This window comes from Pipra filicauda, unplaced genomic scaffold (assembly GCF_003945595.2).
Source record: "Pipra filicauda isolate LSUMZ 115617 unplaced genomic scaffold, ASM394559v2 scaffold419_size605101_pilon, whole genome shotgun sequence".
Lineage (NCBI taxonomy): Eukaryota > Metazoa > Chordata > Aves > Passeriformes > Pipridae > Pipra > Pipra filicauda.
In genome coordinates this window covers 81794-98398 of record NW_024104553.1, presented here as the reverse complement: position 1 = coordinate 98398, position 16605 = coordinate 81794, and the positions used below count along the sequence as shown (strand labels likewise).

General features: G+C 40.7%; 1 protein-coding gene across 1 annotated transcript in view; it reads left to right on the top strand.

Annotated features, from left to right (window-relative positions):
• Positions 1 to 16605, top strand: part of ABHD12 (abhydrolase domain containing 12, lysophospholipase) — a 37804-nt gene that overhangs the window by 12370 nt on the left and 8829 nt on the right. The window contains exons 2-5 of the mRNA XM_027742886.2: positions 6690 to 6814; positions 9969 to 10074; positions 12240 to 12359; positions 14998 to 15028. Of these exons, the coding sequence (XP_027598687.1) occupies positions 6690 to 6814; positions 9969 to 10074; positions 12240 to 12359; positions 14998 to 15028 (382 nt within the window). The remainder of the gene's footprint in view (positions 1 to 6689; positions 6815 to 9968; positions 10075 to 12239; positions 12360 to 14997; positions 15029 to 16605) is intronic.

Sequence of the window (16605 nt, the reverse complement as noted above, 5' to 3'; positions counted from 1 at the left end):
AGGAAGGATCTTGGGAATAGACAGTTTGCAAAAAGGGAGGGAAAGGACATTGCTGAAGAGGAATATGTCTAAGGCAGTGGTTGTACAGTCTCTGTAAGCCAATGCCACGGCCAAAAGAAAAGGTCCTGGAGGCTCCTTCTTTTGACAGGCTTTTCTACCACAACTGCTAAGCCATCCCCACAAACTGATCTATTTGAAACCTGATTTTACATGTGTTTGCATGTATCTGTTACGATGCAGATACAGGATCGGGTGTTTTCTAGGATGAACTTCCTTTTGTGGCCACATTAACCAGTTGCCAGCTTCAGGCTGCATAGACGTGGCATGTGGCAGTAACAATTTATTCTACTGCTGGGTGTCTGAAAAAATGGTGAAGTCCTTTATCCTTCTAAAAGTATGTTCTGCATGGCCCTGTGATATATAGTATCTTCATTTGTTTGTCTGGAATATCCGGTATGGAATATCCCTTTGGTCAGTTGGGGTCAGCTGTTCCAGCTGTGTCCCCTCCCAGCTTCTTGTGCACCCTTGGCCTCCTCTGTGGTGGGGTAGAAAAGGCCTCGAGGCAGTGCAAACTCAGCAGTTACTGAAACATCCTTGTCAACACTCTTTCCAGCACAAATCCAGAATATAGCCCCATACTAACTATTATGGAAAAAATGAACTCTACCCCAGCCCAGCCCAGCACAATACTATACTACAGTTTAGTTTTTGAGAGAGAGACTAGAATATTTTTTTCAGAAAGAGCAAAGGTTCAATATTTTAAAGACCTTTTTGTAAGAGATGGCAAAGGAATCTGGTAGAGCTAATTTTCTTATTTTCCAGATCTTTCCAAGAGTGAAAGTTTTTAGAAACTGGGTGAAACAAAAAGTCTCTGAGGATGCAGATTACCATGCAGTTTTTGTACATGATGTTTTAGTTGTTTTATGAAACAAATTTAGGAAAATAAAAAGAGCAATGCCTTCACATTTGTGTCTTGTTTCCAGGATTGTGGTTTATGACTTTTTTTCTTTAGATGTTTGCTTAATCCCTAGAATAGCAAGATGAGTTTGGGGGCTTTGATTTTTCTCTTTGTGTTGTTTTGCAGTGAACTCATCCTATTAAAGGGATCTTAGTGCCAAAGGGAGGGATCAACTGCTCAGATGCTAAGAGTTCTGGCAGATACTACTGTTCCCACTGGCTTTCATGGATCAAGATCTGTTTTCAGGATTGGATGAATTTTCTGTAATTCAACCTTCCTTCTCTATATAGTACCTCCAGTGAAGCAGAATTAAGGCTTGGCTGCAGATTTTTTTCATTGAGGTGAATTCTGTATAGAAGTGCCTGAAATAGCCCGAAATGAATCAAGTGATTGCTGGTTTGCCTGTGCAGCTTTGTTCACTGTGCATAGAAACCAAGAGGGGGCAAACCCTTGGACATTATCATCTTCTCAATTTGCATTTAACTGCACATAAAACGGGTTTTACAGCAAACCAGAAGAGTAAAGAACTCATATTAATCTTGTAGTGGAAAATTACATTGTTGGGTGGCACTGCACAAACTGTCCAAAAGCTGCTGGTAACAATTCTGAATGGAGAGGAGACACCCTGCCTATGAACTCCTGTTCAGGAGCTGAGACTGCCTCTGTACATTCACACAGTTGGAAGGCTGATGGGTTTTTTCCCGTTGTCCAGGGAAAAAATGAAATAAAATAAAAGATTAATTGGATTGGGTGGCTCAGGTAGCCTGTGTGGAGAAAAAAGAAAGATTGGGTAATCCTTTCACCCTTCAGGACCTGCAAGAAGGAGGAGCTATGTGCAACACCACTGTCCAAGCTTTCTGTAGGAAGGGAAGATGAGTGCTCTTCAGGATCCTACCTGGGCTAGAAACCATCTCTTTTTTAAAAACAAAGCTAGTAAAGAAGGCTGAAGGACTTGCCAGGGACTTGATGTGTGGACTGTCCTGCCCTTTGCATGGCTGCTGTGTTGTTTCTGCATGCCCTTGTGTGCCTTGAGGCTCAGTTGCAGTTTCCAGGTTGTAGAATAGGTTGTTTTGGGTACAACTCTGTTTACCGCCCAGAAATTGTCCCAGCCCTTTAAATTTCCTTTGACTCTCATTTTTTTTGAATCTTTTGTTTGTGTGTTTATCTACCTCCTGATTGTTACGCCCTTGATCTCTGTCTGAGGGGACAAATGTATTAATTTTATTTAGTTTTTTAAAATGTATTCTGTTAGAAAAGTGGTGGGATATGTTCTTGTTATGCCATTATTCATGCTCTTTTACTTTTTCCTCTACTGCTTTTAAAGTGACTTTTGTCACCTGATAATCAGGAGGTACCTTGCTTGACCAAGAATGAAAATGGTCTTGGCTTTTCACATCCCATGCTCTGAATTCCTGTCAGGAGAGCATTGCCAGTTTGCAGTTTGAACAGCTGATGGGGCCACCAGAGCAAGCCAGAGTGACAGCATTTGCTGAACAAACATAGTTTCATATGCTGCTGTCTGTGCGCATTTTAGTTTTACAGTTGCCCCAGGTAGATCACGTGAGCTATATGTGCATTTGTCTATAGATCCTTTTGGGACTGCAAGTGCAATGTATCTGTGTTTCTCAAATATTGTTCTTGATCGACTGCAGCTCTTGTTTCTCTTGTTTCACCCTTGGCCTGCCCTTTCACCCTTGTAGCACAGCCGATAAGGAGATCCTAATGGAAACTCTTCTGGTGTACTTCTGATGCAGAAATGATTTATATATTCTGCAGGGGAAATTATTTTAATCTGAACCTGGATGCAGAATGTGCCACAGGAGTGTGGTGGTTGGACACTTTTCATGAAACCTCCCGATTTTGCTGGAGAGGAGGGGGGAACAGCAGCACCGGGATTTGAAAGATGCCTATAGTAAATTTGCTTGACTCCGTTGCTTTTTGGAGATGGACTGTGATTGTAGATCACAGATAGAAATCCCTGATGTGTGATGATGCAGTATTTGAATGTTAACTTGTGAGTTGTTTTCCATGGTGAGGCAAAGGATGTTTGTACCCTTAGTGCTGATAGACCAAAGACAGCACACTCAGGAGAAGTGCTCATGAAAGGACTTCCAGCTCCTCATTGCCAACCAGATACTCATACTGGGCCCAAATGCAAAATAGGCTTGCTCTGAGAGAATGTAGAACCTTCATCCAGGTGTAAGTTACCAGAAAAATTTTCTGTTTCTGATGTCACACTTACAGCAAAGACTTCCTTCTGTCAATTTAAGTATGTCTGGAGAGAGAATGTATTTTTTCATGTCCACTTCAGAAACCTGTGTGAAACAAAAACTACTTCAGATTTTGTCTGTATTTGGGCAGAACCCAGAAGCTGGGCAAAAGCCTTTGGTAAATGAAAGGAGGAAAATGTGATGTCAGGGAATTTTGTTTTATTTTGGGGTGACTTGGGGTTGGGTGTTCTGTGTTGTGTGAGGTTATTTGTTTGGTTTGGTTTTATTTAGACATTACTTTTATATGCATTTCTGATATTATAAATTAGCTTCAGTTTGCAGCTGCTTATTTTCTAACTTACTTGTATATCCTAACTAAGACCAGCTGAGTTTTCTGGTGAAAAGTGTGTTGCTTCTGCTTTTGCCTGAGCACACCAAAAGCTGCTTTTGCAGGACATTTATTTCCTCAAATAGCTTTCCTACCAAGCAAAAGCAATTTAATTTAGCTAAATTACTCACTGAAGACTTACCTGATAATTTTATAATGTCTGTACTTCAGCACGTTGTCTTGCATTTATCAGGAGAAAAGAAGTTGTCTGATGGATAGAAGCTTTGCCCTGGTTACATTTTAAGTAGAAATCTCCCTGGAGATGAGGTGTAAATATCACGTTACCGATTAGCATTTGGCACGGAGCATGAGAGCAAAGAAAGAGATGTCTACATTCAGTCTCCGAAAAAGAGAAACTGGAGTCATTCCTGGACTCTGACAGCATTACTTGCATAGTATCGTCTTCAGTGTTTTCTGTTCCTGGTTCCGACTTGTGGCTGGGTCATGTGAAGTGCTTTCCAACCCAGATATCTGAAGAGCCTCTGTTTTGTTGTGCTCTGGTTGTGCCTGGAGGAGTTTAGATCTGGCTCTGGTATCTTTCTAAGCAAGTAGAGTTTTTATTCTGTAGAACTGAAATCCTGGCATATGCAAAAGTCCCCTGGGAGAGCTCTGTTTGGCTGCAGCAGGATCTAGGCCCCAGGCAGGAAAACTTCTGGAAAGCCCCATCCTGCCTGGCTGCTTACCTGTATTATGGTTCTTAGTGGGAAGGTGGTGATGGCAGCCACCTCAAGTGTGAGTTGAGGGGAAATGGCAAGATCGTGCTAATTCTGAGCAACTAGCCAAACGAGACAAAAAGTTTTAACAAAAAGACACACTCTTCTCATTGAAGATAGCTAAGTTATACACCAATTGCTCAGCAGCTAAATGTCAGCTACCCTTCGGTGATATCTCCACCCTCTCTCTTCCACAAACCTGTTCCAGCTATGGAAATAAGTGGTAGGTGCTAATGTTGGGGTGGTTGTGGAAAGCTGACTTTAATCTGAGAATAGAGAGCTGTGATCAGCTGTGGTTAGCCCAAACAAAATGCTGTGTGTTTTTTTCCCCCAAAGTTTTGGGGTTTGCATTTGTGTTTAGCTGACCTTACCTCATTTCATGGTGGATTGCTCTGCAGACCCTGGCTCTAGACCACGTCTGCTGGGCCCCTCTCAAACACTACAGCCGTAGACAGACTGGGTTGCTTATTACTCACTGCTCTGTACTTGGGACTCTGCCACTGCCTCCTCTATTTGCTGCTCTCCATGAGGCAGAGGTAGGTCAGTCTGAGGGTTTGGTACTCACTAACTTTCTTCGAAAGCCCCTGTTTTGTACTGTTTCTTCTGCAAGTCCTTTGCTGTTTCTGTTTTTATTACTACTTCAGGAAACTGGGCTTGAGGTATGGAAATGTCATTGGAAATCTTGATGGCATTCTTTACCTCTTCGTTGTCAAATTTGCTGTGGCAGTTATTAAAATCTGTTGAACTTCTCAATGTGCACTTGTTGCAGCCACAGCTGGTTGACAGCATCTTAGTAATAAATTTTTTTTCCCCTCTTGGAGAATTGCAGTTGCTTTAGCTTGTCAAGAAAAGGGTCTCAGTTTTGATAGTAGATGTTTCTGAAGTCTAGAATGTGGTTCCTGAGTGAGAAGAGGCAGACAGAATACTTGTAGGCAGATAGTAATGTGATGGAGGCAGGTTTTGGATGAATGAGAGGACAGCCTATTCCCTGTGAGTACCCTAGCAATCATGCCAAAAACTTAGCTGGGTGGGAGAGATTGGAATGTCTTCTTTTTTGCTGTGCTGGAAACCTGTTCCTGAGAGTCTTGGCTTTAGCCTAGGACTACAAAAGCTATAGAGATTTTGAAAATGTTGGTGCATGATTAAACTATTTCCATCCCAGTTCTTTCTGTAGGCTCACATTTCTTGTAAAAATATATAAAAATGAGGTCTTTAGGCTCTCTATTTGACGGTTTTAACCAGCTGACAGCATACAAACCCTCTTAGCACTAGTGTGGAGCAAATTCAGCTGCCAGCAGTTCCTGATACTGAGAACTGGTTGCTCACTGCATGGAACATCATTCTTGCTCAAGACTGTCTGCTGAAAAGCAAAAGAAATTGTGTTGCCTGAAGGCTTTACATCAATTTTAGTTCTTCATCGCAAGGGTAGTTGAGAACCTCAATGTTTCTGCACATGAAGTGCTAGTCCACTAGATCATTACAAGTATACCTTTGTGTATACGTATGTGCATTTATAGACATATGAGTATGTATTTGATAGTTATTCTGAGGCAATAAAGTGTATTCTAAGATATATTGCTTTACTAGCTACTGTGTGATACTTGATTTTTTTTTTGTTTTATTTTTTTTTCTTTTTTCGAGTTGGTTTGTGTGGTTCTTTTTTTGTTGTTGTTTTTGTTTTTGTTTTTTGTTTGTTTTTTGTTTGTTTGTTTGTTTTCCGGGGGAAGGATATTTTTGTTTGTTTGGTTGGTTTTGGTAGCTTATTTTTCCCAACTCAAGAGAAAATAAAGTTTTGGGCAATTGTTCTAAACTTATTCTGGACTCGTAGAGAATAATGCTGTGGATTATGAAATTTATTATGTTCTATAACTTAGAAAGGTTTGCTTTTCAGGGCTTTGAGAGGTACAAACCCTTTTAGCTAGACAAGGCAGAATGTCTGCTCCAGTCCATAGATGAAATCATGTGTAGTTTTATCAGTCTTACTGCACGTAGTTCCTCAAAATATGTGATAATCGAACTGAACAAAATCTTGCCAATAGTGATTTAAATGGGAAGCACAGTCAAGCTGCATTTTGGAAACAGTCATGTGATATGCATTCTGGAGATCCTGAAATCTGTTAAAAGAGCAGAAAAAACCCCAACAAACTCTTGTTACAGAGTCCTTTAAAATATAACCGGTACAGAGTTTCTGTTCCCTTTTTCTAAGCTGCATATTGTCAGCTGGTAGTTTGGTTACTTCTGCTTGTCTCAAACAACTGAGGCTACATAAACTATTTAAAATTAGGTTTTGTTTAAAGAGTAAATGACCAGATTTTCAAATACACCAAGCACACAGATAATTGTCAAAATTACTCCATAAAATTCCTACTATATTCAGGCCTGTCTTCCTCTCTTTTTTTTTTTTTTTTTCTTTTATACAGGCGATACGGATTATGGTTTCGATTGCGGAAGTTAATAATCTGGTTGCTGGGAATGTACATAGCCATCCCATTTCTAGTAAAACTTTGCCCTGCTATTCAGGCAAAGCTGGTCTTCCTAAACTTTGGTAAGTGACTCAGTCTGCTGAGATGGGTGAGGGGAGAAGGGGAGGAGTGTCTGTCTTCCATTTGTCTGCCTTCACTTTCACCCTGTATATGTACAGCTTGGGAAGGACATGAACTTTCACAAGTTGTAAGTTTTCCAGGCTGCGGTTTGGAAAGCATACTCAGTGGCCCTGGTGGTTGTTGTAGCATGTCTTTGTATAAATATAGTGACCAAACTGAAGCCAACTTTCCAGCCAAAAGGGCATCCTTCAGGAAAACTGTGCAATATGTCAGATGCACGTTTCTGAAGGGTTCAACAAAGTTGCATGAATAGATAGCAAGCAAATGAAATGAAATCCAGTGAATTGTTTTCCAGGGTGAGTCTTCACCTGGAAGCATTTTAAGAGAATATTCTGATTGAAACGAAGAGGTCTGTTGATGCAGTCAGATTGCATGTTTTCCTTATGTCTGTTTACCACTAATTTAACCAAATTCAAAGGCTATAGTGGGTCTGGCGAGCTGACTCAGTTCCCAGGTCACGGAGACAGGCCCAAGCATCTACAGGGTGGACAATGATGGAACATTGCTGTATGAGAGATACTACTTTGCAACCTAAATCTGTCTTTAAACCTGAGTTATGTTGTAACGGAATTTTGAAAAATATCTTCCTTTGACTGTAGTAGCTAGAAGGACTAACTATAGATACATTGTTTTTGTATAATTTGTGTCATTTTGAGTGCATGCTTTGTATATTCTAACACCTTGGATCATGGTTGCTGTGAAATGTGCACACGTGTGGGCCAGCTCCTGTGCCTTGATGGTCAGAACTGACAGCTAGGTAACCTGAATAATGCAGGTTTCAATGATGATTTTAATTTGCTCTTGCAGGGCTTTGTTAGATCTCCCTGAAGTTCCTGCCTCTATTCATTCCCAAGTGACTGAAACAATTGTCCTATAACTCTTTCTAGCAGTGGTATTAGTGCAAGTACTAGTGCAGTGTTGGTCCTGTTCCTTTTATTTGTGACAATAGTCCCATGAAAAACTATTTGCCTTAATACAAAGTGCATTCTAACACATGCATTAGAAATACCTTGACATATTAAGTAATTCTTCTGCATTGGAGAATGATGTTTCTCCTTCAGAGGAGTGGTGTAGGGTTTGGCCTGTCATATTTTAATCTTTTGAGTGTAAATCACTACTCTTCAACCATCTTTTTTCTCCTCCTGTGTAGTTCGGGATTTGCTTCCAAAACAGTATCACAGAGCTTCAGCAAAAAGTGCTTCCATTTGTTGAGGTACTAAAGATGAATTGGTAGCTGTGCTCCCACTGTTACCAACAAACCAATGTCTGGATTTGTTCCACTGCGGAGGAACACACCTTGTCAGGTAGCTAGTGTGTAAGCAGGTAGCTGGTTATACCCTGGGTGGGGGGAAATATCAGGAGCCCCCAGCAAGTGGCCATGACCTGGTGTTGACCCTTTGCCTGACAAAGGGCACAGAGACCTATGGTGCCTGCCAGGGGGTGGCTGGTCACTGAGAGACTCTGCAGGAGCCAATGAATGAGAAGACCCCAGACTAAATATCACCACTGGAGCAAGTGTACAGACTGTGAAGGTACAGTATCCTGGGGATTCCTTCTTTGGGTGTCCCTCCCTGGGTACACCAGCTCAAGGTGTTATGGTGTCACCACAGTTAAATTACTTTGAGGAACCAGACATGTGGGACTCTGCTACAAGAAACCCGGGGCTGAAGTGGTGAGGGGGACTCATCTGGCAGGGAGGTGAGAGTCAAACAGGGCACCTGTGGGTTCACTGGAGCTGCCCACTGTGGGCTTTAGTCCCAATGGTGAAAGTCTGGGATGGTGGAAGTGTGATTGCCAGAGTGGTCCTGAATGGTCAGACAGGAAAGTTTCCTCAACACTAGGTTATGAGATACATGGGCATGTGGGTAGAGATCTCAAGCTGTCTCCTAGAGGTCTTCAGAAAAATGAGATTTCTACAAGCATAAATACAGACTAGGTCAGATTTAGTGTATCAGTATGATTTATAAATCATGTGATTTTTGTCATTTGATATGTTGTGACTGATGCCAAATACCTCTGCGACTAAAAACATCCTTGATGTGCTAAATCTCCATGGGATGTCTGACTCTGATGATGATCTGTTTGTCTGTGTATAGAATAGATGCCAGTGATAAGTGCCATACATAAAAATTGCCTGTCCTTCTATATTTTTCTCTTGCTTTGAGATAGATACTTCCCTGGCCCCTATGACTAACACTGGTATGTTCCTGTTCGTGTCTTCGTCATACAAAATCTAGCCAGAAAGTCATAAGAGATTTCGCAAATGGGAAAATCCAGGCAACAGAGAAGTTGCATAGTTTTCCCAGAGCACTGCTAGAAGTGACTTGTGTGCCTGTCCAGACTTCAACTGCAGAACTTGCCGTCCTCCTGGAGCATCCACTGCCCTTGTGAGACTGTTGTTGAGTTCTGTGGTGACAGCACAGTCGCCCAACAGGTCTCTGGTGGCATGCATGGTTTGTCTGGGACTCTTCCACATGCTTTTGCATATGAGCAAACAGACTTGCATAGGTATAGATTTGCAGTCTGAGGGTCCAGATTTGTCATCAGCTGTCTTCTGCTTCGGTTTTCGTGTTTGTGTAAAGTTTAATGATTTTTTAGACAGTGAAGTGAGATTTGACTGTCACAATTGTCAGTGCTGCTTTTTATGTCAAAAGCACAAAAGCTTTGGTATGTTCATTGTTATGCCACTAAGTTTCAAGGAGACAGACTTCCTGGTGCTGCTGTAGTGTAGCTCAATTTTATGGGAAAAAACTGAATCATAAGTTTGCCAAATCAGCTAACCCATCCCATTGATGCAGACTGGACAGAGATGATTAAATACATATCAGAGGAAGCTTTGTCTGTCTCTCCCACCTTCTCTTAATTTTAGCCTGCTCCTTGGTTTTTTGATGGTTGCTTGTGTCTTCTTACCTTACTTTCTTTGCTGTTTATGTTTTAATAACAGTTGTAGCCAGTGCATCCTTTTACACAAAAAGAACAAGATCTTCCCAGCACCATGGACCAGTTTGTAAAACTCTCCAGTGCCTTGGTTAAGCAGTAAGAAAATAAAGGTAAAAATTAAAATTAAAAGGTTTCATATCCTTTTTATCGTTTCAGTGAGGGTCCCATATTTCATTGACTTGAAAAGACCACAGGATCAAGGTTTAAACCATACCTGTAATTATTACCTGCAGCCAGAAGAGGATGTAACCATCGGAGTGTGGTAAGGAAGCCTGTTCTGTGAAGTATATGCCATGCATCTTTATCCTTCTTTTTGTTCTCAGTCTTGCCTATCCAGTCTTTTTGCTGTGCATGCTCTCATTTGTGGATGTTTGTATTTTCATCTACCAAGTGACCAAGTTCAGGTTGAAAGGTATGGAAATATCTAGAGCTCATCTGAACTTGGATCAGTAATGCATGAATTACGGTCGGACAACTTGTGCATTCAGAGAAACTTCATAATTTGGAATCATAAAGGTTACAGGTCTGCATTACTACAAAGATTGTACCTCCATATCAGGCAAGACACAAGGAGTTAGACGTTTTGTCATTCAGCTGCTGTTCGTATTTTGTTTTGCAAAATAGATGTGAGGGAAGATAGGAAAAGAGGATCAAAGTGTTCAGAGTAGGAGGAAGAATATTCTGTGTATAAAACATATGTAAGATTTGGAGAGTGGGTGAGAGCAGAACACACAGTTTACTCTCTTAACAAAACAAGTGACAGTGTTGGAGTTCACTTGTCATTCCTCTCTCACAAAGATGATTTTCTGGTCCCAGGCAAGGACAATTCATTTTAGCTCCTTGTTGCCCAAGATCATGTCAGGTATGGAGGGAAGGCAGTGTTCCTCAATACAGCCAATGATGTTTGATCTGTAAGCTGTAGGATTTGGAATTTTTAGTTGTGTGTGTACCTTTGATATGTCCTCTAATGAAGTAGAGATTTTCTCTTCACAGGGTGTATGACCTTTTGAATGGGATAGCGATATCCTACTACATCAAGACAGTTCCTTTCCTATAAGTAAATTTTGATGAAAGACATAGTTAAAACTTGAATACTTCGGTCTTTCCAGGGTAGGCTGATAAATAGTGGTTTCATTCTTCACTTGGACAATTAAAATCCCACCTCTTAAGATGTTAAATAAGTTTGTATTGCAGTCTTGAGATTAGTATTTTATTTCCCTTACAAGCATACTATGTATCTTTATTGAAACAAAACTTCCGACTTGTGGTGGCAATTCAGAGTTTATGTCATTTGTCTTGATTTTTTGAGAGGTTTTCAGAAAAGTTTTGAACCTTGCTTTTTAATGCCAGTGTAGGTCTTGTGTTTGGTATACTTCTGAAACAAAGTCCTTAGCCTGCTTTGTTCATAGGCTTGCAAGAGTCTTGGGGTAGAACAGTTGGAGAATTTGTGAGTCCCACAGTTATTGAGGCTTCTTACCTCCTTGAGAACTCAGTATCCGCTGACTGCATGCATGCAAGTAGATTTTTTACATTGTTTTCCCCCTGTGTTAGTTTGTCTCTGAGCTTTTTATCTGGGAGGATAGTGTGATAGGTGGGAGCTTGTCTGTCTGTCAAGGAGAAAGGCATGTGAATACCTAAGTTACTTCTGGTAGCTGTAAGCTAGCCCCCTTCTCAACAACTGAGATGGTTTGGGGCATGTACTTGCTTTTAGTCTTTGTATTCTAGAGTAATTATCTAACCGTCTGTTCAGTCTGTCATTCCTCTTTCGTTCCACCAGTGTTGAATTCTTTCTAGCAGGTTGCCCAGCTACATTATCTACATTATCACAGCTGTGAGTTAAAATTTCCTGGCTCTTCTAGATTGTAGCTTTTTCAGCTAAAATGTTATACCTTCAAGAACCTTGTGTCTGAAAACAAAGCACATGATCTTCTCATCATACCCTGAGCTCTTCCTTTTCCTCAGATTGGCTGTAGAGTCAGATATGCCTCTTACTCACCGAACATTCTTTCCAAACCCAGCTGACTTTGATTATTCTGAACATCTGCTGACCTAGCAGTGAATCTTGTTTATGGTGTATAACTATGTTAATTGAAGTAATTAAGTGCCATAAAAGCTGAGGAATTGAGATTTCTCCAGAGCAGCAGGAAGTTTGGTAATTGTGCTTTGGGGTTGCCTGTGAAGTTTGATGCCTTGCACAGACCTCAGTTTTGAAGGCAGTGGTGATGGAAGTGAAAATATAGAAATAAACTATAGCCACTGCCTTTTAAATTTGGCCATTTGTCAGCTAATCATGACAATTTTATGAAAAGTGTGTGTGAGGTGTGTAATCGTGAGTTAATGAGTTGATCAGAAAAACTCAAAATTCAAGTGGCAGACACTTGAATGTTGAGTAGCAGCAGACAATGTAAATTTTCCTTCTGTATACAGGCACACAGTCCCTGCAGCCTTATGGAAGAATGCTCGAGGGAAGGACCAGTTGTGGTTTGAAGAGGCTTTGGGCTCCAGCCATCCTGTAATCCTCTACTTGCACGGCAATGCGGGAACAAGGTGAGGCACAAAACAGTTTCGTGATGTGTTTTCCCAGTTTGCCACACCTTCAGCACATTAAGAAAGATGGAGAAAACCTTCTTAGGGCCTATAGTGATAGGACAAGGGACAGTGGGTTTAAACTAAAAGAGGTTTGATTTTGATTAGATATAAGGAACAATGTTTACAATGAGAGTGGTGAAATGCTGGAACAGGTTGCCCAGAAACGTGGAAGATGTCCCATCCCCGGAAGCATTTAAGGTCAGGCTGGATGGAGTTCTGAGCAAACTGATCTAGTTGAAGAAACCCCCTGCTTTTGTAGGAGGTTTGGGTTACATGGCCTTTAAAGGTCCTTTCCAACCCAAACTATTTTATGATTAAAACCAAAATAAAATCTAAAATCAGTTTGGTGTCTCTCCTTTTAAAAGAAGGCACTTATGAGGAGGGATCATTTCATAGAACATTTATTGAATATGGATTTATTGCAGTTATCAGAGATATTTGATATTGTAATTTACCTTGTATCCTCTGCTAGAAGCCAGGAGGCTGTGACCCTCTCTAAATCAGGTAGTGAGAAGTACTTTTCAGTATAGTAGTTTCTGAATCGAGACATGAGATAGTATTAGTGCTTCTGTATATGTTACTTGCAAACATTAAATAAACATTCCACTTCCTTTTGTGAGTTTATTTTAGTAGTGAACACATTAAGAGGAAGGAAAATCAGAAGGAAAGAGGATGGTTGTGTGCCGATCTTGTTTCATTATTGCATACGTACAGGACATTTGTCTGGAACAGGAGCATCTCTAAAATTTGTAATTTTGTAGTTGACTGTGTATCAGCTAAGGTAGTAGGATAGTTTTCTATACTTTATTGTTGGATGCTAGAAACCATAAGTGCAGTGTGAAGCTTCTTGGATATTTCTCAGCACAGTGTTCTTACTGCCACATCTCCATGTGTTACAGAGCTTTTGTTCGTTTATTAGAACATGGTCTTTTTCCTTACAAATATGCATTTTACAAAAGAGTATCAACCACCTTCTGAGTTTTGAGTGCCAGTGCCTGTTCTTTTGAAGCTGATGTCTGCCCACGGATACTCTGCAAGAGCAGAAACCTTGCAGAAAAACAAGTTCCATGATGTAAAGGAACTCTGTTTTAGCCATGCATTACAAGGTTTAATCAAATTGTAGCATTATTTTTCAAATACTGCTGAACTTGGTTTTTTGCCTTTATTGGGTGTAACAAATTACACTAATGGAAGCTATTCTGCAGCTTAATGGTGGCAGTTTGGGACCAGTATCTCTCTTGTGTGTGTATTGATTAGATTTACTTCTTGGCTCCCCCAAGTGCAACTGAGATAAAGTACTGAGCTATGAATCAGTAACATATTTCACATTTCGCTTTACTCTGTGTACTGGAGAAGCTGGAGGTGCATTGGCGCTGCTATTTCAGATTTAATGTCTGTTGCTGTGTGTTTCTATGCTGCACATTCTGTCGCTTTACTGGGCTGCTTTACTGGTGCAGGCTGCATTAACCATAAGTAAAAGGCACTACCTTGGCTTTCTAGTTTGCCTGAGTGATCTGGGGCTGTGGCAAAAATGTTTTGTTTACTTGGTCCCCTTAGAAAAAATTCCTCTGTTACACTTTGAGGAAAGCATGAAAAGTCACCAATGTGTGCATGTCAAAGGTGACTTTTCAAGCAGGTGGATCATCTTCTTCAGGCTTGTATTATTCAAAATTACTTACAAGCAACCCCTTGCATTTTGCCCTGAGTGTTTTTGACTGCCTTAGGTATTTTATAGTACAGTTGGAGCTGACAGCTTTTTGGCTGGCAAGTGCATGTGTTCTTAGAGGGAGGTCTGGAGATTTGGCTTTTTGATTTAGAGGCTGCACTGACCAAAACAGTCATAGTGTGAATGTTTTAGAACTTTCATATAAATGCAAGAGTAAATTTACTCTTATATCAATACTAGACTAAAGTTTGAATGTGGAATAGCCATTTCATTTTGTGCATATATTTTAAAGTATGTAATAGCACATTCACATTCCTTTCCATTTTATTGTCTAGGTTTCAATTTGTATATATAAAACCCCGAAACTTTATGCAGATTCTTCTCCTGAACTTATTTACAGTATTCAACTCTGTTTTTCTCTGCTCAGTCTTTTGCACATGTCCCTTCTTTCCCTGTGTTTGGAGCCAGGTGAGAAAATCCAAGGACCAGCTGATTGGGTTAATGTCATGAGGTCTGCTGCCAGCATCACACCTGGGAGAGCAGGGGCTACTGGCTGTGGCAACACTGGTGGCAAGAGCTCAGGGTCTGCAAAGCCAACAGGGACAGGCTCTTTCGGATGTATTACAGTCTTTGGAAAAGGTGGATAGGAGAGTGAGTGGAAAAGTTCATCTTTTCCTGCTGTGAGGCAAGGTTTACAGGGAGAAGTTGACTTCAAAATCATGACCTGCATAGCTCAGCAAAGCCTTGCTGTCTCCTTGAAGCCTGTGACGAAGCAGTTATGGCGTTTCTTGTTTTTGGCATGTTTGTCTTAAATTGCCTGAGGCGAATGGGAAAATATGTTTCTGTAAACTTAAATGCTCACATGTGGTTGTTTGTTTTGTTTTGTTTTCATTTTTTTTTTTCTTCCTCTTCATGAATCACTCTTGCCAGAGGAGGGGATCACCGTGTGGAGCTTTACAAGGTAAGTGGCTGTGTGTGCTGTCCAAACAGTTGCATTAACACACCAGATGTGCACATAATTGAGAAGACTGCTCATAACAGCCCACTACCAACAGGCACAGACCTTGGGGCTCTTAGTCTCCTTTAAATAGGAAGCCTGTATGGGAAAAGGTAAGCTGTGAGCACACTTCCACATATTCAAAGATACTTGAAAAGTCTTCTATTTGCTGATGTTAACTGCCAGATCCAACTGAGCTAATCAGGTTCTTTGACAGGAATACTTTCACAACGTAGTTTATTGGAAAAATCAAAAGTTTTATTTAATTGCAGCCACAATTTGACTGATTAACGTAGTGTACTAATTTAAGATACCATTTAAGAGTATTCAGTCTGGTTTTTCTCCTTCCTCATGGCACAGTGCATTTGTATGAGTGGTGCCATCTCCAGTGCAGAAGGTTTTGTACAAAACCTAATGAATTTCCCAGATGTAGCACTGTGGTCTGGTATGCGAGAACAAGAGCCTCAGTTGCTTTGAGTGTTTTGTCTAGTGACTTTTGGGGTAATGTATTTTATTAAACTCTCTTTTGGCTGAAATTCTCAAACACAATTTCTTGGCCTCGTACTGTGTTTCTAAAAGAGCCGTAATTCTTTTTGCTGGCTCATTTCGGAGGGGTCTGAGTCTATGTTTTTCCTGGGGATTTAGCTATCATTTCCTTCTCTTTATAATTTGTGTCAGTGTTGGCACTCATAAAGTTTTATTGCAATGCAATACAAGATCCCCTGCTGCAAAGTCTTTTTTAAATTCAGATTGGTTAGAAAATACTGTTTGGCAACCCCAAGGAGGCAGGTTATATTTCCTTTAAGAAAAAAGGATGAGCTGATTTGCAGAAAATTGTTTGAGGAGACTGCCATGTATAGTGATCTATTTGGTCATTTTTCTGGGAGCCAGCCTATGCTGCAATGCATTTTATGCTGGCCAAGACAGGCAGAGGAATTGTTTCTGATTTTGAGGGACAAGAGTAGCAGTGCTTCATAATACTCAGTGTGTTTCTGTGTATACACATATGGAGAACACAGTTTACTGAAACACAAAGTTTCTGTTCCCGAGTGTGGTATTCTTTGCTTCTGAAAACATCCAGGCAAGTTGCTTAGTTTGTCTTTTTCAGTCAGTTACTCATACGTGAACATGCACATGGACTTACCAGAACCACTCCAAAAACTCCAAATTTGTGGTTTTTTCAACAGAATGAAACAGGCTGGGATGCTGTCATTTTTGCTGGTGCTTCTAATATTTTTACTACTCCTTTAGAAGTAATGCTCAGCTCACAGGTGTCATTTCATTTGCACACTGCGATAGTCCCAGTACCACTAGGAGTGTTATTTAGAAAACTACAACAAACACTAGCCCAGCTGCAATGCTGCAGGTCCAACTCGTTGCGCAATGAACCCTGAAGGTAGTGAATGTTGCATGCCAAGCAGATGTAGTCTAACAACCAGGTTTGTTTTACTTTTGCTGAGCATTCTATAATTACATGGGAGAGCCGTAACTTCAACGCAAATAGTAACAGTTCTCACGCAGGTAGTGTTACAAACAAAATC